This window comes from Choloepus didactylus, chromosome 21 (assembly GCF_015220235.1).
Source record: "Choloepus didactylus isolate mChoDid1 chromosome 21, mChoDid1.pri, whole genome shotgun sequence".
NCBI classification, from domain to species: domain Eukaryota; kingdom Metazoa; phylum Chordata; class Mammalia; order Pilosa; family Megalonychidae; genus Choloepus; species Choloepus didactylus.
The window spans coordinates 19,010,376-19,031,699 of NC_051327.1; the positions used below are offsets into that span (position 1 = coordinate 19,010,376).

Below are 21,324 nucleotides of genomic sequence, written 5' to 3' on the forward strand. Positions count from 1 at the left end.
TTTGAGGACTTAGGTGATGCGCCCGCGCGGCACAGTCCGTTTTGGAAAGTGACCGGATGGCACGCCCCCCGCACTACCAGGGCATTTACGGGCTAAAACGCTCTACAACCTTAGGACTGGGGCAGGCCTCTGCTCCCTCGTTCGCGGTTTGTTTCCATCATTCCAGTAAGTCATAATTACCAACCCTGTGCAGATCCTTTTCTCCCGTGCCAACACCCACTGGGCTGCAGGAGGTGGGCTGCCTGGTGAGGAGCCCTCAACCAGGACGCTGAAGGCCCCTGCGGGGGGCCCTCGGTGACCACGCAGGGGACTTGGGGTGCCCGAAGAGGGGAGCGCGGGGAGCCAAGTGGCAAGGGACGGCGAGGGGTTACGCTCCCCAACGCCCCCGCCCCACCCACGTCTCCCAGACCCCAGCCTTCGCCGCCACCTGGCGGCCGCCGCCCGTCAGCGCGGGAGGACCAAGCGCGGGTTCCCGGGCCTGCGGGAGCCGGTTTCCGCGGGCCGGGCTGGGGTGCGCCCCGCTTGGAGAGCCGGAAACCCCGCGGCCCGGGGCAGGGCGCGTCTCTGGACGCGGCAGGCGCCCCGCGAACCCCAGAAGACCCCGAGACCCGGGGTACCCTCGACCCTTCGTGACCAAGGCGCTGCGGCCAAAGGCGGCGAACAACCTGCGCGCGCGCCCGTCCCACGCAGCTCCCCGCACCGCCGCGCGCGCGCGCGCGCACGCACGCCCCGATGCTTGCCCGCGCTAGCCGGGTCTCCCACGCCTCGGCTCGGGGGTTCACGAGCCGGGCGCTCCAGGAGTCGGAGCCTTTTCTGCGCGGCGAACTCGTGTGTCACCCCGGCACATGCCTCCTCCATCCCCAGCTCGGGCGCGGGGACGCCAGCGCCGCCGAACCGCTCGCCTGGGCACCCCCTGGAGGTCCCAGGCCCCCCGGAGCAGGCTGGGGGCGCCTCGGCCAGGCCGCTCCCACCTGCCGGACGCGGCGGCCAATGGGAACGCGGCCTGGTGATGTCATGCCCCGGCCGGACTCCGGGAACCAGCGCGTACCCACCCGCGGGGTTCCGGAAGTTTCCACTGCGGCAACGGAGTGCGGCCTCGCCCCGCAGCCTAGCGCGTGCCACCACGTTGGCCTTCCCTTGGGTGTCCCCAAGTCTCTTCCTCCCCACCGGGGTCTCCTTCCTCCATGGGGGTCCCCCTCTTTTCCACTCGTGAGCGCCTGTTCACATCTCCATTCCCACTGGTGTCCCGCACCCCCAGGACTTTCCCACGTCACCTTTTCTCCACCAGTGCCACCCCGACCCCTGGAGGGGTTTCCTCCCGTGCCACTTCTGGCTGTGTCGTGGCCAGGGATGCTCTATTTGGTCTCCAGGACTCGCGAACCCCTCGGCCCCGCGGCAGCTTCCCCGCCTCGCCCGAGGCTGTCGTGTGTGCGGGTGGGTGCGTCCGTCTGTGGATGTCGGTCACGGAGTCTGTGGCTGTCGCTACATGAGACCGTCTGTCTGCGCGTGTCTGTCACTGCGGGCTTCTGTCCGTCTGTCACCGTGGGTGTCTGTTCCGCCGCTGCAGGTTGTTCTGTCGTGTCTGTCACCACGTGTCGGCGTCTGTCGCCGGAGTCCGTCGGGGCCCCCCGGGTCCCCGGGTCTCGGGCTTCGACGGAGGGCGAGGGAGGGGAGGTGGCAGCCCGGGGCAGCGGGGAGGGGCGGGGGCGGAGGCAGTGGGCGGGGGCGGGCGGGGGCGCCTTGCGGCCCGGAGGGGGTGTGTGCGGGGGGCCGGAGGCGGCGGCTGTCAGAGTCGGCTCAGCCTGCGCCGGGGAACATCGGCCGCCTCCAGCTCCCGGCGCGGCCCGGCCCGGCCCGGCTCGGCCGCCTCAGGTGAGTCTCCGGCCCCTCCCGGGACCCTCCCCCGGCCCGCGGCCCATCCCGCGTCCGGAGGACGATGCGCTCCCGCAGGGATCTATGCCCCCAAACGGGACGCCCCCCGCGCCCCCGGAGCTGCCCAGCGACGCCCCCCACCCACCCTGCGACCCCCCCACTCACCCTTAACTCCTCCCTTGCCGCCTTGTACTTACGGACGCCCGCGGGGGAGCAGGCACCCCGCAGGACTGGCCACCGCCTCTGCTCTGAAATTCCTGTGGGGACTCCCGAGCACCCCTTTCCCCGCTCGCCCCCAAGTCTGGGACCACTGGAAGACACCCCCTGCTTGGGGTAGCACCCGAGCTGCGCAGATTCCTGGCGTCCGACTGGGCCCCCCACTTTCCGAGGGCCGGGCCCCCAGCGCCCCTGCGCAGCGCCCAGCAGAGGCCCGCCGAGGCCCAGGCGCCCCCCTTCCTCGGGGACTCCGTCTCTATTTTTTTTGGGAAGGGGAGGTTCAGCGGAAGCCCCGAGCTATAAATAGCTCCGCTCGGGTTTCCTAGTTAATCTCCAGCATCACCAGCCCCACCCCCAGCTCAGGGCGGCGGGGGCTGAGGGGTGGCCGCGGGGAGAAAGGGGGAGTTCCGACCCGGGGAATTTTGATCCCTTGGCTGCGGAGGCCGGAATCGCAGCAGCTGCTGCCCCGAAATAGCATCCCCGCCTCTGCAGCCCGGGATCTCGGGAGCTCCGGGAACACAGGCGTCCAGGCTCGCCCTTCGGGCCCCTTCGCAATGCCCGTGAGCGCCTAGACCCCCGCCCCAAGTTCCCGGCTCGGGGGATCGGGGCGGGGAGCGCCGTCCTTTTCTCGGTCTCTACTGCCTCCCGCTGGCGGCGGCGTGCACCGCAGCCTCGGACGGATGGAGGGCCCGCGAGCCCTGGGGGCCGAGGGCGCACAAGAGCCTGTTTGCTGGGGCCGGGCGAGGGGGCGCGCAGCGAGCACGGGCGCGCTGGGCCAGACGGAGGATGAGGCGGGATAGGGTGGGGCCGAGTAGGCAGGATTTGGGGTGCCCCGCAATGCCAAAATCACTGTCCAGGGCCCCAGCCCTGGCCAGTCCAGGAGAAGCTTGGGTCACGCCGCCGCCAGCTCCTCCATCAGCGCCGCCCTTCAGTGAGGGCCCCGCCCCTGTCGCGGTGCCGGTGCGTGGACTGCGGCCTCTGGGGCCCGCACTGCACGCACTGGGCCCAGCCCAGTCCACCGAGCCAGGGGAAGGAGGTGAGGGCAATGGACCCTCGGCGGGGCAGGGGGCGGGGTACGCCCTGGCCGCGCTCCTCTCCCTTCCCTTCCCGCATTTGTCTGTCTGGGTGCGTGTCTGCCTGGCCCTCTTGCTTGGCCCTGACTGCTTGTGTCCTCGTCTCTGGCTGCCTCCTTCCCTCCCTCCCTTCCCGTCTCTTCTCCTTGCTGCCAGTGTGCCCCACCTCCTCTGCAGCTCAGCGATAACCCCAGGGCTGCATCGCTACCTCCTCCCTCCTGGCCTCCCGCCTTCACCCCCTGCCTTTCTTCCTCCCAGCAGACGCCTGCCCGTCCGCCCTGGCAGCCATGTGGCCTCCGCGGCGTCCCCCACACACGCCTTCCCTGGTCCCCCCACTCCTTCTCCTCCTCTTCTTCCTCCTGGGAAGAGAGGCCAAGGCTGAAGGCCCTGAGGACCCCGAGCTGCTGGTGACCGTGCGTGGGGGTCGGCTGCGGGGCATCCGCCTGATGGCCCCTGGGGGCCCCGTCTCTGCCTTCCTGGGCGTCCCCTACGCAGAGCCACCTGTGGGCCCCCGTCGCTTTCTGCCACCGGAGCCCAAGCGGCCCTGGCCGGGGCTGCTGGATGCCACGGCCTTCCAGAGCGTCTGCTACCAGTACGTGGACACCCTGTACCCCGGCTTTGAAGGCACTGAGATGTGGAACCCCAACCGTGAGCTGAGCGAGGACTGCCTCTACCTCAATGTATGGACGCCATACCCCCGGCCCGCATCCTCCGCCCCCGTCCTCGTCTGGATCTATGGGGGTGGCTTCTACAGCGGGGCCTCCTCCCTGGATGTGTACGATGGCCGCTTCCTGACCCGGGCGCAGGGGACGGTGCTGGTGTCCATGAACTACCGGGTGGGAGCCTTTGGTTTCTTGGCCCTGCCAGGGAGCCGAGAGGCTCCGGGCAACGTCGGTCTGTTGGACCAGAGACTGGCACTGCAGTGGGTGCAGGAGAATGTGGCAGCCTTTGGGGGAGACCCAACGTCGGTGACGCTGTTTGGGGAGAGCGCGGGCGCCGCCTCTGTGGGCATGCACCTGCTGTCCCCGCCTAGCCGGAGCCTGTTCCACAGGGCTGTCCTGCAGAGTGGGGCACCCAACGGGCCCTGGGCCACGGTGGGCGTGGGAGAGGCCCGCCGCAGGGCCACGCTGCTGGCCCGCCTCGTGGGCTGTCCCCCGGGTGGGGCTGGGGGCAACGACACAGAGCTGGTGGCCTGCCTGCGGACGCGGCCAGCCCAGGACCTGGTGGACCACGAGTGGCACGTGCTGCCCCAGGAAAGTGTCTTCCGCTTCTCCTTTGTGCCTGTGGTGGACGGAGACTTCCTCAGTGACACCCCCGAGGCCCTCATCAATGCTGGAGACTTCCATGGCCTGCAGGTGATTGGTGGTTGGAAGGGGTAGCACTGGCCATCTTGGTCCATCCTCCCACACACCCCTTCCCCAGGACTCAAGCATGAGAGCTCTGCAAGACCCCCTCCCAGAGGCCCGGGCTTCTGGCTCCATGGCCACCCTCTCCTCCCTGAGGGCTCGAGCACAATCTCAGATCCCAGGGAGTCAGTGGGACAGAGAGAAATGGAAACGGGGTATATTTTCTCTCTCTCTCTCCATCCCTTCCCCAACCTCAAACTCTCTCCCTCCATGGTTCAGGGTCTCTAACTGTTCACCTCTCTGGCTGTCTGTTTCTGTCTGTCTGTGTCCCCGTCCCTCCATCCTGTCCCCCTCAGGTGCTGGTGGGTGTGGTGAAGGATGAGGGCTCCTATTTTCTGATTTATGGGGCCCCAGGCTTCAGCAAAGACAACGAGTCTCTCATCAGCCGAGCCCAGTTCCTGGCCGGGGTGCGGGTCGGGGTCCCCCAGGTGAGTGACCTGGCGGCCGAGGCCGTGGTCCTGCATTACACAGACTGGCTGCACCCCGAGGACCCGGCACGGCTCAGGGAGGCCCTGAGCGATGTGGTGGGCGACCACAACGTGGTGTGCCCCGTGGCCCAGCTGGCCGGGCGACTGGCTGCCCAGGGGGCCCGTGTCTACGCCTACATCTTCGACCACCGGGCCTCCACGCTCTCCTGGCCCCTCTGGATGGGGGTGCCCCATGGCTATGAGATCGAGTTCATCTTTGGGCTCCCCGTGGAGCCCTCACTAAACTACACGGCTGAGGAGAGAATCTTTGCCCAGCGGCTGATGAGATACTGGGCCAACTTCGCCCGCACAGGGTCAGTGGTGCTGCGGGGAGGAGGGCCTCTGGGGAGCAGGGAGGCAAGGGGGAGTGGGGAGCAGACAGAGGGAGAGGGGAGGTGAGAGGAGAGAGAGACCCAGAGAGAAAGGAAGGCAAGGTGGCAGATCCTGAAGGACAGAGTGTGGGAAAGGCAACTAGATGAACAAAGAGAGACAAAGCCAAAGAAGTTAATAGTTTGGAGCATGAACTTTTGAGCTGGGTCAAATCTGACCCGGGATGATTTACTAGCTGTGTGACACACGCCCCCTCTCCCCCAGCATGAGTTTACTTGTCTGAAGAAGGGACAATCAGTCCGCCATCCAAGGGATGTTGCAAAAGTAAACGTGATGTTCATAGAGACAGGATATAGTAAGAGCTCAGTAAATCGCAACTGTTTAAAGAGACAAACAGAGATGGAGGAGAACTGAGGGGAAGAAAGGAGACAGACAGAAAGGGAAGAGAGGAGGCAAGAGGAAGTGCGGGAGGGGGGAACTCCCGGATGATGGGGGACCCCGGAGAAGAGAAAGGGGTTAAGGAAGTGGTGGGAGGGAGGGGAATGGGGTTTTTCAGGAAGATTACTGCTTTTCAGTCCCCATCCCCAGCCTCATCCCCCCGGACAGGCAGGCTCGCTTGGGGCTGAGCCGTCCCCCTTCCTCCCGCAGAGACCCCAATGATCCCCGGGACCCCAAGTCCCCGCAGTGGCCACCGTACACGGCGGGAGCGCAGCAGTACGTGAGCCTGAACCTGCGGCCGCTGGAGGTGCGGCGGGGGCTGCGCGCTCAGGCCTGCGCCTTCTGGAACCGCTTCCTGCCCAAACTGCTCAGCGCCACCGGTACGCGGGGCCCGGCCGGGTGGGGACGGGAGGAGGGCGCGGAGAGAGAAGGGGCGGTGGGCGCCCACCGGGCGTAACCCCTCTCTTCTCCCCCCAGCCTCGGAGGCTCCCTGCACCTGCTCGGGCCCCGCCCACGGGGAGGCCGCCCCGAGGCCCCGGCCGGGCCTCCCCCTGCCCCTCCTCCTCCTCTCCCGTCTCCTGCGGCTGTGACACGGCCCCTTCCCGTCCGGCCTCAGGGGGCCCTCCTCTAATGAGTGGTCGCCCCGTGGGGAAGAGCCCCACTCAGGGACCTCCGAGCCAGCGTTCACTCCCTCCTAAAACCGAAAGATTCAAATCGGAAAAGGGGGGGGAGGGGGTGACCCACGACATGTCTCAGGGACCCGACGCGCCTTTGTTGCTCAAATGAAATGGAAAAGCCAAAATTTTTTTTTATAAAATTATCGTTTGGAGCCTGAGCCTGATGTTGGGGGGAGAGTGAGGACCCGGGGCTGGACTGCACCCATTGGGGCTATAACCGTCAACCATTTCTGTCTCTTCTCTTTCCCCACCTCCCCACGGACCCTCCTCCTCCGGTCCCCTCTGTTTCCCTGTGTCCTCTGGTCACCCTCCCAACGCCTGTCATCCCGCTTCGGCTCCGCCCCTACCCTCACCCCCCCGTCGCCTCCGTCTTTCGCCTCTTCTCCTGATCCTCCTTCCACCGTCCCCGTGGCCTCCTACATTTTCGTGTGTCCTCCTCGCACTCCCGCGTCCCCCATCCCCATGTCCGCTGCCGACTTTCCCCGTGTCTTCCTCCCCGCCCACCTGCCGGCGCCCTGGCCGCAGACACGCTGGACGAGGCCGAGCGCCAGTGGAAGGCCGAGTTCCACCGCTGGAGCTCCTACATGGTGCACTGGAAGAACCAGTTCGACCATTACAGCAAGCAGGATCGCTGCTCAGACCTGTGACCAGGCGGGACCCCCACATCCCGCCGCCCTGCCCGGCCCCCTAGCTGTATATACTGTTTATTTAAGGGCCGGGATATAACCCTGAGGAGCCCTAGACCCTGCCCCCCACTCCGACGGTCCCCGGGGGCTCCCCGTCCTCTGCATGTCTCGGCCGAGCTCCCTCCCCCGCGGTGCCTTCGCCCCTCTGGGCTGCCAATAAACTGTTACAGCTACAGGAGTGTGCGCGACTCGGGAGCCGGGGGTACGGTCAAATGCCCTGATCACTGGACGTAGCAACTGTACACGTAGGTGCCGGAGCCCTCCCGGCTGCGGCGCACGGCGCCTGCGCCCTACAGCCGCCGCGGCGCCGAGTCCCGCCCCACGTAGCGGAGATCGCGCCTGCGCCGTAAGGCCGGCGGGGCCGCCGCGTTGGGGAGCGCAGCGGAGGGGCGGGGCGGAGCGGAGCGGTGCATTGTGGGAGCCAGCGGCGGGCGTGTGCTTTCTGCTGCAGTCTGGTGCCGGCTGGGCGTCCCTGAGCCCGCGCGCCGGCCCTCCCACAGCTAGCCCAAGACGCGGAGGCCGAGAGGACGTGTTGGAGCCCGGAGTCTCCCTGGGGTTCGCTCCGTGCCGCGAGGAGGACGCATCTCCACGGCCTCGGTGACCGCCGCTCCCGCCAAGCGCCCTGGAGCTGCTGAGGGATGTCCACCTGGGCCTGGCCCCGCCATGCCGCAGCCCTGCTCGCCTGGCCCTCCTCTCCGGCCACTACCTCTACTACCACTACGGCTGCGACGGGCTGGACGACCGGGGCTGGGGCTGCGGCTACCGCACTCTGCAGACACTGTTCTCGTGGCCAGAGGGCCAGCCCGCGGGCGTGCCCGAACTGGCTGCCTTGCAGATGGCCCTAGAGGACATGGGCGACAAGCCCCTAGGATTCCGGGGCTCCCGGAGCTGGATCGGCTGTGTAGAGGCCAGCCTCTGCCTCGCCTATTTTGGAGGGCCCCAGGGGCGCCTATGCCACGTGCCCCGTGGTGCAGGGCTTCAGGAAGAACTGGAGAGGCTTTACTCCCACTTTGCAGGGAGTGGGGGGCCAGTAATGGTGGGGGGTGATGCAGATGCCCGGGCCAAGGCCTTGCTGGGAGTCTGCCTGGGGCCAGACAGGGACGCCTACGTCCTGGTATTGGACCCTCACTCCTGGGGCACTCCTGAAAACGCCAGTGAACTACAGGCTGCTGGGTGGGTGGGCTGGCAAGATGTAAGCACAGCCTTTGACACCAACTCTTTCTACAACCTGTGCCTAACCAGCCATAACCTGGAAAAGGAGCAGCACACCCTGGACTGAGAGGTGGTCCCGCAACGATCTCTGGGCCCTATGTGCACACCTTGTACCTCTCAAAGGCAGAGAGCTGCCAGATGTCAGAACCCAGGGAATCCCAGCAGAACTTGGGGCCTCTGACACCAATAAAGTTACAAGTCCTTGCTAACTATGGCCCCAGTGGATCTTTGGGATGGCTTGGGGAGGTGCATACTAGACACTCAATCAGCAGTCGATGGAGAAGTGCTTTTATTGGCAGTAGGGCTGACCATACAAAAAATTCTCAGAGCTGGATGGGACAAGGCAGTCACAGGTACTGATAGCAGGAGTGAGGAAAAGCAGACGGCTCAAAAGAAATCAACATCGTCTGGGGCATCTAGGTCACGGTATTCCACGATGGCCCTCGGGTCTCCACGAACCATCCTGTGAGATAAAAAAGAAGTAAAATGAGGTGAGAGTAGAGGATCTCTGTAGGGAGTTTGAAGAAGGCAAGAAGAGAAAGTTGAACATCTTAGCTCATTGTTAACCTGTTGCGGGGTTTCCCAGGATAACCCCCTTGGCCTCGAAAGGCATCGTAGTTTCCACGGCCAGCACCGTACGGCGCATGGGGGTACGGAGGTCCTCCTGTGGGGACTGCAGGGCGGACAGCACCAGCTGTGGAAAAATGGATGTGAAGTTGAAAAACTGACTTTAACTGCATCCTAGCTGTTTCTTCCTTCTGGCCCCACATAACCAACAAGCCCTTTCCTCCCTCTGATACTCACCTCCATAGCCCAAGATTGGGGGCCGAGGTTGGCCATAGGGCATCAGTCCCTGGGGTGTCTGGTGTGGGTATGGGAGTCCCGGGGTCAAGCCTGGGGGGAGTACAATACGGACAGGGATGTGAATTACTGCGGGGTGGCGGGGAGACAGACACACAACATAAATGCTTTTAGAAATATGGCCTGAGGGTGGAGGAGAAATCTCTTCCTTAGGGGGTGACGGACAGAGGAGTCCCTGGACAGTCAAGGGAGAGGGAATGTGACAGACCCTCATGGATCGTATCTTACTCTGGGCAGGGCCAGGTGGCTGGGCTGGCTTGATCTCAGGCAGAGCCGGGCGCTTTGCATCAGTGAGGAAATTGTTGAAAAATGCCACTTCCTTCTTCACTTCCTCGATTTTCTCTGCATGCTTGTTGAAGATATGTTTACGCACAAACTCAGGGCCCTGGGTGAAGAGCAGAGTGGTTTAGGACAGAAAAAAGAACGTGGATCCCTGGCCATTTTACACCCAAACTGGAATGATAATCCCTTCCTACCTGTCTCCAGCTAACACTGATTTCTTCCCCAAACCCTTAGGAAGCAACCCCCTCTAACCATTCTACAAGACCAAGTCTAACATCGCAGACCTTGAATTTCTTGCCACTGAGAGGGCACAGCCACTTATCCTTGCCCAGTTCCTGTGTGTTAGAGGTGACGAATTTTTCCACTTCCTGCTCAGGGTCTTTGCGGCCCATCTTCTGGGCCTCCTCCTCTGAAAGAGACTCCCGCACACTCAGCAGCGGAGTCAGCTTCTCCTCGAACGTTTTCTGCCACTCGAGCACTGTGGTTTGCAAAGAGAGACAGAAAGCAGGTTAGGGAAAGCAGCCAGAAGCCAGGGGTAGGGAAGGGGAATCAGAGGACTGGAGGCCCTGGGCGCTCACCTTCTCCATGGCTGATGCGGTTGGGTGGCATGGGTCCCCGAACGTGGATGATGCCACAGCGATTGGGCATTTCGTCCTCATTGGGGTACTCACACGTGTTATAATAATCCAGGGAATGTACGATACGCAAATAAAGGAGGAGTTTGTCCAAAACCTAAGGGGAAATGGGAAGGCACGTCAAGACCCATCAGTTCTGTTGCCCCTTTTCTGCCCTGAGACACTCTACTGCCCACACACTGCCACGGCCACACCTTGATCAGCTTCTCATCCCGCTCCACGTTGATCTCAGCCGGGTTCCCTTCCTTAGGAGGCTCCTCAGGGGGGGGCCCCCCCACTGCTCCCCAGCAGTTCCTCCTCCTCAGCACTCACTTCCTCGATCAGATAGTCAGTGATGTTCTTCAAAATTGGGTTCTGAGAGGGCAGACTCTGGTGGGGAGGAAGGGGAAAAGTTGGGGATGATGAGCAGGGGCAGGGGAAGCAGAAAAACCCTTCAGGTAGATAACCTAGGAGGCTTCTCATTTAAAAAGGCAATGTGAGGTCTCACGACCACTGTTCTCTCTGCCTCGTTCGTCCTCATTTTTATGTTTGTTCTACCCTAACCCAGAAACAATCACTAACCCCAATCAGTTCTACTGGAAGCTGGAGAAGGTATCACCTATGTTGAGGAGGAGGCGGAGGGAGAGCTGGGAGGTCAAACAAGTGGATGGGTACAAGGAGTCAATGCTCTAGACCATGAGGTCAGAAAGGCTGACAGGTAAGGTGGGTGGGCTGCTTTTGAAAAAGCCCCAAGGGGAGTTACTGACTGTTGGCAGAGGAGGTGTCCCCGGCTCAGAGGCCCAGAGCTGGGTCCTATCGTCCAGCGTGTGGATCAGCTTGGCTGCCAGCTTGATGTCGTTGCGCACTATCTGCTTGTGCTGGGTGATGCCATTGACATTGCGGACGCGACGGGTCAGGTCTCTGTTCACACCAGGGCTCAGCTCACACTCCCGGAGCTGGAAGGAGAGGCAGTCAGTAAGGCTGCCCCACCACCACCACATGCCCAAGCAGCAGCTCAGAGACTAGCCCTGCTGAGGGTGCTCCAGGGGTTAGACTTTGAGCTCCCTGAAGACAGACCCCATGGGTCCTGTCCAAGGTCAATGCCCCACAGCCCAACCCAGAGGCCACAGTTAACCCAGTCCCTGTGAACAGACTGAACGGCTGGACGAGGGTGCAGCAGGAAGGAGTCAAGGAATGAACACTGGAGGTTGTACGGGGCAGGCAGAGCCAAACTCCCTTCCTCAAAACAGTCTTACTCCTAACACTCACTCGGATATTCTGTAGGTTCCAACAGATCTCTTTGATGTTGACACTACGGTCAAAGGTCACCCAGCCACGGCGGAAAAACCTAAACAAGAGACAAATGGAAGAAAACCTCAACGTCATCTTAGGGTAGGAGTGGGGGTAGCATGGGCCATTAACCTTCCCCTGCACCGTCTCTGCCAGGTATCCAGGGTCACGTTGTTCTCAATTCCTCACCTCCTCTCCGGCTGAGGCTCCGACAATGCCACACGCATAAATCCTGGGTACCTTTTACAAAGCTGGAAGAGCAGAACAGAAGTCCTATTTAGTGATACAAGGATTAATTTCTTCCTCCAATCACCAAGTCTTCAGAACCCTGGGGAACTGCCTTTTAATCTTTCCCCTCCTCGGGCAAGGAAAAAACAAAAAAAGGCTTAAGAACACCAGCCCTTGACAGCAAATAGTGCAATCCAGAGCCAGCAGTGTAAGGGTATATGGGCTCACGAGAAGGGCCGTCCCTAATTAAGAGAAATGAGAGATACATGTCCAAAGGTGCCTTCTCCCTCCCCAAGCAATACAGCCTGGGTGTCATCCCTGCTCCCAATACATTTTCCCCACTCACAGAAATGATCTCAGCCCGGGAGATATTGGGTGCGATATTGCGCATGAAGAGAGAACACGTCTTATGCAGGGGCCGTGGTTTACATTCCAGCCCTGGAGCCTCCTTAGGCTTCTCCCTTTCTTCTTCTTTAGGCTTCTCCTTTTCCTTGAGGGTTTCTTCTGCGAGGGAAGTGGTGGGAGTTGGTGAATTTTATTGTTGATTTTGGAGGGGAGGGTAGAGAAGTAAGCTGTCACCACCACCACCTCCCCCCCACCCCCACCCAGAGAAGTCTCCCGGAACAGGGCACCCCCACCTCAACTTCCCCAACCTCCCAGCCCTCCCCACCACATTCCGTTGGAAGAGAACGGCCTGCGAGAGCAGGATGAAACCTACCTGTCTCCTTTTCCTCCTCTGCATGGCCACTCTCTGATTCCGACTCCGACTCCGACACGCTGCCTTCGTCAAAACTGTCGTCACCACTGTGCTTCCTGTTCCGCTTCTTGCTGTTCTGCGGGGGCCACAGCAGGAGGGGATGAGCCAGACGACAGGACCCAAGCCCCGACATCCTGCCCCACCTAAGAGAGCCTACCTTCTTGGCTTCCTTCTCAGACTCGTCTTTCTTCTCTTCCTTGTCCCCATCACCCTCAGATTTCTTAGTTTTGTCATCATTAGAACTATCGTTCTCAGCCTTCAGAGAGAAAGAATTTTGGGGGTGTCAAATCACCCCTTAACTTTTCCAACCCACCACAGCTAAACCCAGAAATCCTCCTCTATCCCCACCCGCCCAATACACAACCCCCCTAGGTTCCAGCGCCTTTGGATCCCACCACCTCCAAAAAGGCGCTAACTCTGCCCTTCTCCTCAGACCTGTTTGCCGTCTTCCTTCTTGTCGTCCTTATCGTTGGCCTTACGCTCTCCATCCCCGAGCCCTGGTCCAGCCCGGCCTTCCTCTTTCTTGCTGGGTTCTCCAGGCTTTCCTGCCTGTTCCTCTTCTTCCTCCTGCTCCAGGATGCGTAGATCATTCTCTGTGCCTCCTTCCATCTTAATCACAGCTACCAACAAAGGAAGCAGACATCATAATCCAAGAGCCCTGGATTATGGCTCTGGCTTTCTGTCAACCTGCTCCTGATTCCCAACCAACAATACCCTGGTCACCAGACACCCCCCATCCCCACGGGGTTCAGCTGTCTGCACCCCTGCCATCCCTCCAAATCCACACACCTGCATCCAGCATCTTGACAATGGCCTCAGCTTTGTCTATGTCCAGGAGAAGATTATCCAACCAGCCACTCTCCATGAGGGACAGGAATACCCTCAGTCGGTTTTGCAGGGCCCCCCGGGCCTCCTGCCGCCGCTTCCCCACCTCATCTGGGTGGTACTTAGACCGAAACCTGAGAAAGAAAGGGGGTGGGGGTACAAAACAGTCACTGAAGGCCAGGGCCAGGATGAGGGGAGGGGCCCAGGAAAGTCAGGGCATAGCCCCATCCTCTCACACCCACAAAAGCTCATGAAACCAGAGATTAGAGGAGAGGGGAACTAGGACCACCCAATCACCCCAAAGGGAACTAGCGGTTGTACTCTGAAAATATCTAGGGGAGAACCAAGAACTAAGAGCTCTGGATTTGGAAAGAGCAATGGCTATAGGCGAAGGCCAGGGTTGGAGGGCAGATTAATTGCCCCAAGTCTCTGGGAAGCACTAAGTTAGGTGTAACTTCCCAAAGTTCAGAGAGGAAGGCTAAGGAAATACTAGGCCCCAAAGAAATGCCCTCTCTTTGCCAATCTCAAACTACAGTCATTAAAAGGACCACTCCCGCCAACTCCCTCCGTCCCTAGGGGCAGACAGGGCAACCTGAAATGCACCAAGGAGGAAAAGCCAAAAGGAGGCAGGATACCTTTCTCCCCCCTTGGGAAGGGAAGACAAGCAAGATGGTGAAGGGACAGGGAAAGACCAAAGGGAGAAACCAAAGTGCCCTTATAACCTCAAGTAGTGCCCACGGGGACAGAGAAAGGTGAGGGGTGGAGGGTTGGGATGGGACATGAAAAAAGAAAACATTTAAAATAGACCCTTAAGGGAAAAACAGAAAAACTTAGGAGTATGATAAAAAGGAGAAAGGGGGAAAAGTGTGAGAATGTCCCAGAAATCAAGAACAAAGGGAAAAACTGAAGATCAGACAGAAAGAAACTGAAAAACCAGAAAGAAGCATTAGGCAGGAGAGAGAAGTAGTACAGGGACAGGTAAAGAATGAAAGGAAATAAGAGGTTAAGACAAAGACACAAAGAAAGAAGAAATAAGGGACAGAGAAAAACAGAACAGAACCACAGTTCAGCGTAAGAGAAAAGGAAAAGCCGCAGGCATCACCTCCAGGATCTTTACCTTGGCTGCTTGGTCAAACAGAGCTCAAGATTTAACTAGCCGCGCCCAGGGCCCATGCTGGCTGGTGGGCCACGGCTGGCTCCTGGCTGGGCGGCCCGGCCCGGATGCCCCACCCCCGCGGGACTCCGCGGTGGGGGCCCTGACTGACTAGCTGCCTGAGCAATCACATTCAGCTAAGCCGCTGCATTGTGCACAGCGGCGCCCTGCCTGTCTGCCTGGCCGGGGCAGTGCGGCTCAGCCCAGGGGGCTCATGTATGGGCTGGGTATGGTGGGGGTGGAGGTGGGTTTGCTCCGAGCTCCGTCGATGGGCGGGTGTAGTTCCCAGTTCTGGCTCTTTTCAAGGAGGAGGAGCAGAAAGAGGATGAGGAGGAGGAGCAGGAAGGGGGGAAAAGATGGTTGATTAAAATTAAAACATCCACAAAAGGAAAAAAAAAAAAATTAAAATTCTTTTTCTGTCAAACGACCCTGAGGATCTTTGCTTTTCTTGTCTGGATTCACTCGCCGCTTTTGGGAGGATGCCACAGCCACACAGAGTCCCGGCGATCGGGGACGACAAGGACCCAATGCCAGCAAGTGGGAAGCAGTCTGTCTGCTGCCCCCGGGGGCCAGGTGGCTCCGGCCAGCTGCCTGGAGGTGTCCCACTCACTGAGAACAGCGGGGAAGGGAGATGGGGTCGGGGGCCGTGGCAGTTGCTGAACTGAGGAGACCCCATCAGCCAGTGCTGGTATACTTCCCATCCCCCACCCCCAGGAAATTCTGGATTGGGAAAATGGGAAAATGGGAAGAGGACAGGGCTGCAGGCTCCACTGGCTGGGCCAGGGGAAACATGCCAGGGAACAAGCAGCAGGAAAATAGGGGCACTCACCACTCCTCATCTTTATGAGCCAGGAAGAAATCCTGCATCTGCTGTCTTCGAAAGTCCAGCTTGTAGTCATTGTAGCGTTTCACTGCCTCCGTCTCGTCCACCGAGTCGTCCAATGATAGGAGAAACTCCTTGAAGGTCTTCATCACTGGTGGCGGCACACCCAAGTCGATCTCTGCGATGCTGCCCAGCCTGGGGGGGGCCCGGTCAGGAGGTCTTGGTTGTGGGGGAAGAGGGTGGGGGGATGGGGGGGCCGAGGTAGCCAGCTACTCCCTTCCTTTGCCCACCACAGACATCAGCCCGGCACCAACTGCTACCACACCCCCCCCCCCCCAGGAACCCACTCTGCATGCCTCACCCGCTTCCTGGCTCCAACCAGGGCCTTCAGCAACCCCAAGCCAACCCCCAAGCCTATCAACTCCCTTCTCCCAAGAGTCCCAGGTCTTTACCTGGCCTGGATAGGCAGTACATGATGCTGCATGATGTGGACGTCTGGGTGGCCCCAGGGCTGAGGGGGGCCATAAGTTGGGCCCCCACCCCCCCCAGCATAGGGCATCTCATAGCCACTGTGGTATGGGTCAGAGCTGTGCTCATCCCTGAGGGTGGGGACACAAAAGTCAGACAGAGAAGGGAGCCATCTCTCTAGAGCACGAAGGAGGGACAGAGGGGGGATAGCTAGGGAATGTGGTCTCTCACCCAAGGGTTCAGAAGGGACAAAGAAACGATGGGTTTATGGGAAATCAGAGACGAGGAAATGACAGTTTTCAGCAGAGGTGAGGGAAGAGAGCGGAGAGGTCCAGGTGGAAGTGAACGAAGGAGAGGATACAGAGCACCTCTCGCCGTCTCACCAGTCTCGCCTCATGCGCTTCTGTGGGGGGCTGAGCTCGTGGCGGGGAGGAGAGAAGCGCTCCCGCCGATTGCGGTCATAGTCCCGGTATTCACCCCGACTGCGACGCTCGCGGCCACGGTCCCACTCTCTGGAGTAAAAACAAGTAAGAGGGATTCAAGCGACAACTAGGTACCCCAAGCCCACCCTCCTGGATGGACTTTTCCTATCCTACCTGAGATACCTGACTAAATGCCTAAAATTATCAAACTACACTCTAAACAGAAAAAGACTTGTCTACTTCTACCACTTCAACTGATGGCTCTCCAACTCTACCTACAGCCTGGCCTTTTTCCTGAGCTCCAGACCAAAGTGAATAACCCTCTATTACACACCCTCTGTCACCTCAAATTCCACCTGTCAGAATTGAGCCTATTAGTCCTACCACTAGACACTCACACTTGCTCCCCTCTGCCTGTTTCCCAGTCTGTCATGGCAATACAGCCCCATCTCTCCACTTAGCATCACCCCCACCACCCTGAAATGCTACTGTCTTGTTAAACCCCTGCCTCAAAGCCTATCAAAGCTGTCCCATTCTCTGCCATCCTCACAATCGGCCCTACTCCGTGCCCTGGAACTGCAGCAATGGTTTTGTTTACCTGCCTCTTGTCTCTCCCTCTCTGCTCCACTGTTCAGTGAGCTCCCTCAAAACACAAATCTCATCATGCCATGCCCGTGCTTAAATGAAATGCCAGTCAACAACTCTGTTCAAAACTGGTTCCTAACTGTCATTCTAGCCTCTCTCTACTCAGTCACCAGCCACCCCCACCCCATCTTACACACCACCACCCCTCAAAAAAAGAGAAAATCTTTGTACTAACCAAGCTGTTTTCAAACTTTTTGGCCTCAGGACCTCCTTAGAGTCTTAAAATTTTTTGAAGACTTCATGAGGATTTTGTTTAAGGGCGTTTTATCTATCAATAATTACTGCATTCGAAATTTAAAACAAAAATTTCAGTATCTTTTTTCGTTGTTTTTAGAAAACTGAATACCGTGGAAAAGATTTATTCCTCTGTACAAGCTGGTTTTGATAGACTATTGGCTACTTCGTTACAATAAAGTATCAAGACTTTCATAGCAACAGTATTTTCCCACACACATCAGACTCTGGAAACAATATGCCTTTCTCAAATTGTCATTTAGTGTTTATTTCTCCCACAGGTTTCTGAATGCCAACCAGCCATTTACAGAAGTCATAAGATACAGATCTTCATAAACATTAAACTACAACTGAGGTATGTGGACAAACACTACCAACGTTTATGAAAAAAGCTGTTGGTGTGAAAAGTGGTAAGTATTATATGAGTTATCATAAACACACAATTCATCTTGGTTTCCTTCTGAAACCAAGATGGAGGGAAACCTTACTGCCATTCTGCCAGACACCGCATAACCCAACAGGCTGTGCAAAGGGGCCACTCATCAGATGTGTATATCACAGGATTAAAAACCCCAGGTAAGCAACTGAATTACTCAGTGAAGTAAACTTAGTAAACTTAAAAGTAACCTATCAATACCAGCTTAGAAGCATCATCAAAACAAACAGAATCAATTATAATTTACTTGGCCTACATTCTCTAACAAGAATTCTACTTAGAACTAAGGAGAATTTGTCAGCAAACATCCAAAAAAAAAAAAGCTGCGTATCATGCTGTTAGATAGTCTCAAGGAATTTACCAGGTTTGACACACATACACCTCCCAGTATTCCTAGTTCTACATACCAAGTAATTCAGTCATTTATCAAATCTAAGCAAAAAGAATACCAAAAGCAGACTTTGTATCAGCGCATACTAGATAGATATATTTTTAAATTATATGATAAATGCAAATCATAAAATCAAATGTACTCATAAAGGTACACTGTCACAGGTTTTTGCAACCTTGCTTTTATGAATAACATGGGAATGCTTTTGTGTTAATTTCAGGTCTTTGTTTTTGTCAACTTCACGATTTTCCTCAATAATTTTATTTCCAACTAGCATGTTTACTGTGTCATTTCTCATGCAGTATGTTTCCAATGCAGTTAACCTACTATCACCTTTAATAAAGGTGTCTCTTCTTGTGACATTAGAAACTAATATCATGTCCTGTGCACCTCTATAATGGCTGGGAGTTAATGTCCCTAACTTCATTTGACCAGCAGTATCCCATATTACAAGCTTAGCCTTATTTCCATCCACTGAAACTGTCTATACCTTAAAATCAACACCTACTGTTGCTGCAAGTTCTGAATCAAAAGCCTCTTCTGTGACCCTCGAGAGCAAGCCGGACTTGCGCGCCCCTCTCTCGCATGATGAGAACCTTACCAGAGGTCGCTGCGTCCTCCTTCATCCTGCCCCTCTAGCTGGCCACCCCCGAGCCCAGCTCCCAATCCTTCCCCCCGGACAGCTGCCATCAAGCACAGCTCTCCATGCTGCCATCTCTCACACCCACAGCTGAAGTGGCCAAAACAATACTTATTAATTTTTAAGTTACAAATTAACATAAATTATATGTTTTTGTGGAAAATGACTATTTTCCCAAAAAAAAAGAAAACTGCTAAGTGCCATTGTTTTACATTTTTGCAAATCTTTTTAAGGTCTGGCTTAATAGAAGACAGCTGGATTCTCACATTTGCTTCTACATTCAATCTGTTCTGACATGTTGTTTTGGTTGAAATGTACTCAGAAAATCCAGCCTCTTGCAATAGTTGGAAAAGGAAGAACTTTAATTTAAAAGCCTTTTCAGAAAATTGTGGATATTCTTCTTTGATCCAAACTCAACAAATGGTGGTCTCCTAAAGGTTAGTTGCAATGTGGAATCTGAAACCCTATCAATGAAGTTTTAGCCTATACTACATTAAAATCCACTACTCTATCTTGCTCTTTGAATGAATCTTGACACATTCCATTGTAGAATATCAAAATATCATATTCATTAAAAGTACCACCTATCTCATCACTTAAGTTAAGTATTGGGAAGCTGTCAAGCTCGCAGTGGTAAATACAAGTTTTCCAAAATTTTAATTTCCACTTCATCACTGGCAACAAACTGTTTTTCTTGAACAGGTTCTCTTCATTTTCAAGAAAATGTCTACCAAATACCCAAGCTGAATAACCAGTATGACATACATTCAAGTAAAAGTGGCATCCCAAGAAAAAAGCAGTCAGTTCAACTCACACAAGTGCACTTCCTCAAGATAACCATGGCTATGCCTTATGCAAATTCCCATTTCATCACAACTATTAAAAAGATGCACTCAAGAGTCTAATTTAATAAAATTAACAATTTTTACTGTTTCACCAAGCACATTCGTAAGTGAACTGGTGCCACTGCCTTGACTTGTGCTAAGATGCCAGCAGCTTTACCCCCACCAGTGCTATATAGCACCATCAGTGCAAATTCACTATGGGAAAAATGTCAATAATATCTTATCATTATGCTGAAAACAGCTTTCACCTCAGAGATCCCCCTCAAAGGGTCTCGGGGACCTCTAAGGGTCTGTGGATCACATTTTGAGAACCGCTACTCTAAACAAACCAGATTATGGGATGTTTTCTCCACACCACATACACCTACAACTCCAAGCGGTTCACTCCACCTGTGTCTGAGGAATTCCCACTCATGCTTTCAAGCGGAGCTAAGTGTCACTTTCCCATAGCTCTCCTGACACACCTCCACCACTCCTCCCCTCCCTCAGAAGGACTGTTCCCTCAATCTCCTTAATAACTCAGGAACAATCCAGTAAACTAATCACTCGCTGATTCAAATCTATCAATGAACTCAACTAGCACTGCCCAAAGAATGCATTTGGAAGTTTTTGACAAAACAATTACAAAAAAATTTTAATAGTAGACTAAATAAATGCTATTGTAATAAGTCATCTCAAACTCTTTATAGAATCGATTTCCAAATTAAGCCACTGTTTCAAGTGTCTGTAAAGCCCATTAGATAAAAAGCCTCCCACATTTCCTCTACATTACATTATTTGAAACCCTCTAAGAAGTTTCTTAAGGGAAACACCTAAATAAACATTCTAGGAAACTAATCACTCACTGATTTGAATCTAATCATTGAAGTCAGCTGGCACTGCACAAAGAACTCTGGAGATTTTTCGCAAAACAATTACAAAAAAAACTTAATCATATCCTGCCAAGGAACTGGTCTTTCAAACACTCCACTGAAGTCAATTCTATAAGACTAATTTTATGAATCAACCTTTTAAAAGTATATTACAACAATAAAATACATTTCAAGTGCCTGTATACATTGTATTTTTCACGCTCAACCTCTTAGTTTTACTGCTTTGATCTTCAGAACCTTCCACTTTTCAAGTCATACATAATTAGTTCTTTGACCAACAGCAAATAGGTTGCACCGTATAACAATTGCCATTTTTATGCAACAAATGGTTAGCTGCCGGCGATTTCATATGGTTCACCCTAACAAAACTGCGTTAAGGTAAAAGCAACAAGGGTTGAATGAGAATGAGTCAGGAGGGCAAGAAAAAGGAAAAGGAAAGTGTCCCACCGGTCGTTCCAATCGTCCCCTCGACGTCTTTCATCTCTTTCCCGGGAACGGTCATAGTCGCTGCGCTCTCTTCTAAACTTGTCCCTGCGCCTTCGATCATACTCGTCATCACTGTCACCCATAGCGCGGTCGGCGGGGGCCTGGAGCCCGGGGAGAGGTAGCCAGGGCGGTAACGAACAACGACAGGAAGATGAAGGGACCATCCCTCAGGAGCAGCACGCCCACTTTCCTCCCGCAAAGGCCAGCCAGCCGCTGGCCCCGCCATCCTAACTCCTCTTCCTCGGCAGGTGGACGGCCGCGACGCTTCCACTCGCCCCAAGAGTCGGCCTGCCGCCGCCCCTCCCCAGCCCCGTCGGCCTCCAGCGCGCTCCCCGCCGGCCCTCGGCCCGGGTCCCTGGGCCTCGCCCCGGCCCCTCCCCCACCTGGCAGCGGTCGCGGCCGTTGGCCTCGCGCTCGGGCGGGCCTCTTCTCCGGGTGACTCGGGTCCGCGCCTTGGTACGACGAGGCGGGCGGGAGGGAGATGCGAGGCCTCGGGTCGAAGGGGCGGATGAGACGACAATGGAGTGGAACCGCAGGAGATGGGCAGTCGGCGCGAACTGCTCTCACCGCGCCTGCGCGCCTCGAACCGCAGAATCCTCCCCGCGCGCGGAACTGGAACTTAAAAGAGGGGAACTGAGGGATGATGGGAAGGGGTGAGGACTCAGAGGTCTCGCG

General features: G+C 56.5%; 3 protein-coding genes and 1 pseudogene across 5 annotated transcripts; 2 read left to right on the forward strand and 2 right to left on the reverse strand.

Annotated features, from left to right (window-relative positions):
• Positions 1-1,107: 1,107 nt before the first annotated feature.
• On the forward strand, positions 1,108-7,338 carry ACHE (acetylcholinesterase (Cartwright blood group)). 3 transcript variants are annotated; one of them, XM_037813666.1, is made up of 5 exons: positions 1,108-1,434; positions 3,423-4,516; positions 4,864-5,348; positions 6,013-6,182; positions 7,005-7,338. In XM_037813666.1, the coding sequence occupies exons 1-5, from the start codon at positions 1,185-1,187 to the stop codon at positions 7,124-7,126; spliced, it is 2,121 nt and encodes a 706-aa protein (XP_037669594.1). In that variant the 5' UTR covers positions 1,108-1,184; the 3' UTR covers positions 7,127-7,338. The 3 variants fall into 3 exon arrangements, with proteins under 3 accessions (XP_037669594.1, XP_037669595.1, XP_037669593.1); XM_037813667.1 differs by lacking the exon at positions 1,108-1,434 and adding an exon at positions 1,765-1,872; XM_037813665.1 differs by lacking the exon at positions 1,108-1,434 and adding an exon at positions 2,644-3,124.
• Positions 7,339-7,414: 76 nt separating this feature from the next.
• On the forward strand, positions 7,415-10,204 carry UFSP1 (UFM1 specific peptidase 1 (inactive)). Its single transcript, XM_037813670.1, has one exon. The coding sequence runs from the start codon at positions 8,001-8,003 to the stop codon at positions 8,442-8,444; it is 444 nt and encodes a 147-aa protein (XP_037669598.1). The 5' UTR covers positions 7,415-8,000; the 3' UTR covers positions 8,445-10,204.
• On the reverse strand, positions 8,650-21,266 carry SRRT (serrate, RNA effector molecule). Its single transcript, XM_037813664.1, is given in 21 exon segments — positions 8,650-8,840; positions 8,945-9,071; positions 9,182-9,271; positions 9,467-9,623; positions 9,805-9,998; positions 10,099-10,252; positions 10,350-10,421; positions 10,423-10,524; positions 10,902-11,090; positions 11,404-11,482; positions 11,614-11,675; positions 11,999-12,156; positions 12,371-12,485; positions 12,567-12,665; positions 12,845-13,029; positions 13,199-13,368; positions 15,217-15,405; positions 15,663-15,809; positions 16,062-16,190; positions 20,611-20,750; positions 21,033-21,266. Coding segments are annotated over 20 exon segments (2,616 nt in total). The 5' UTR covers positions 20,733-20,750; positions 21,033-21,266; the 3' UTR covers positions 8,650-8,764.
• LOC119517132 lies at positions 16,215-20,599 on the reverse strand (annotated as a pseudogene).
• Positions 21,267-21,324: the final 58 nt, after the last annotated feature.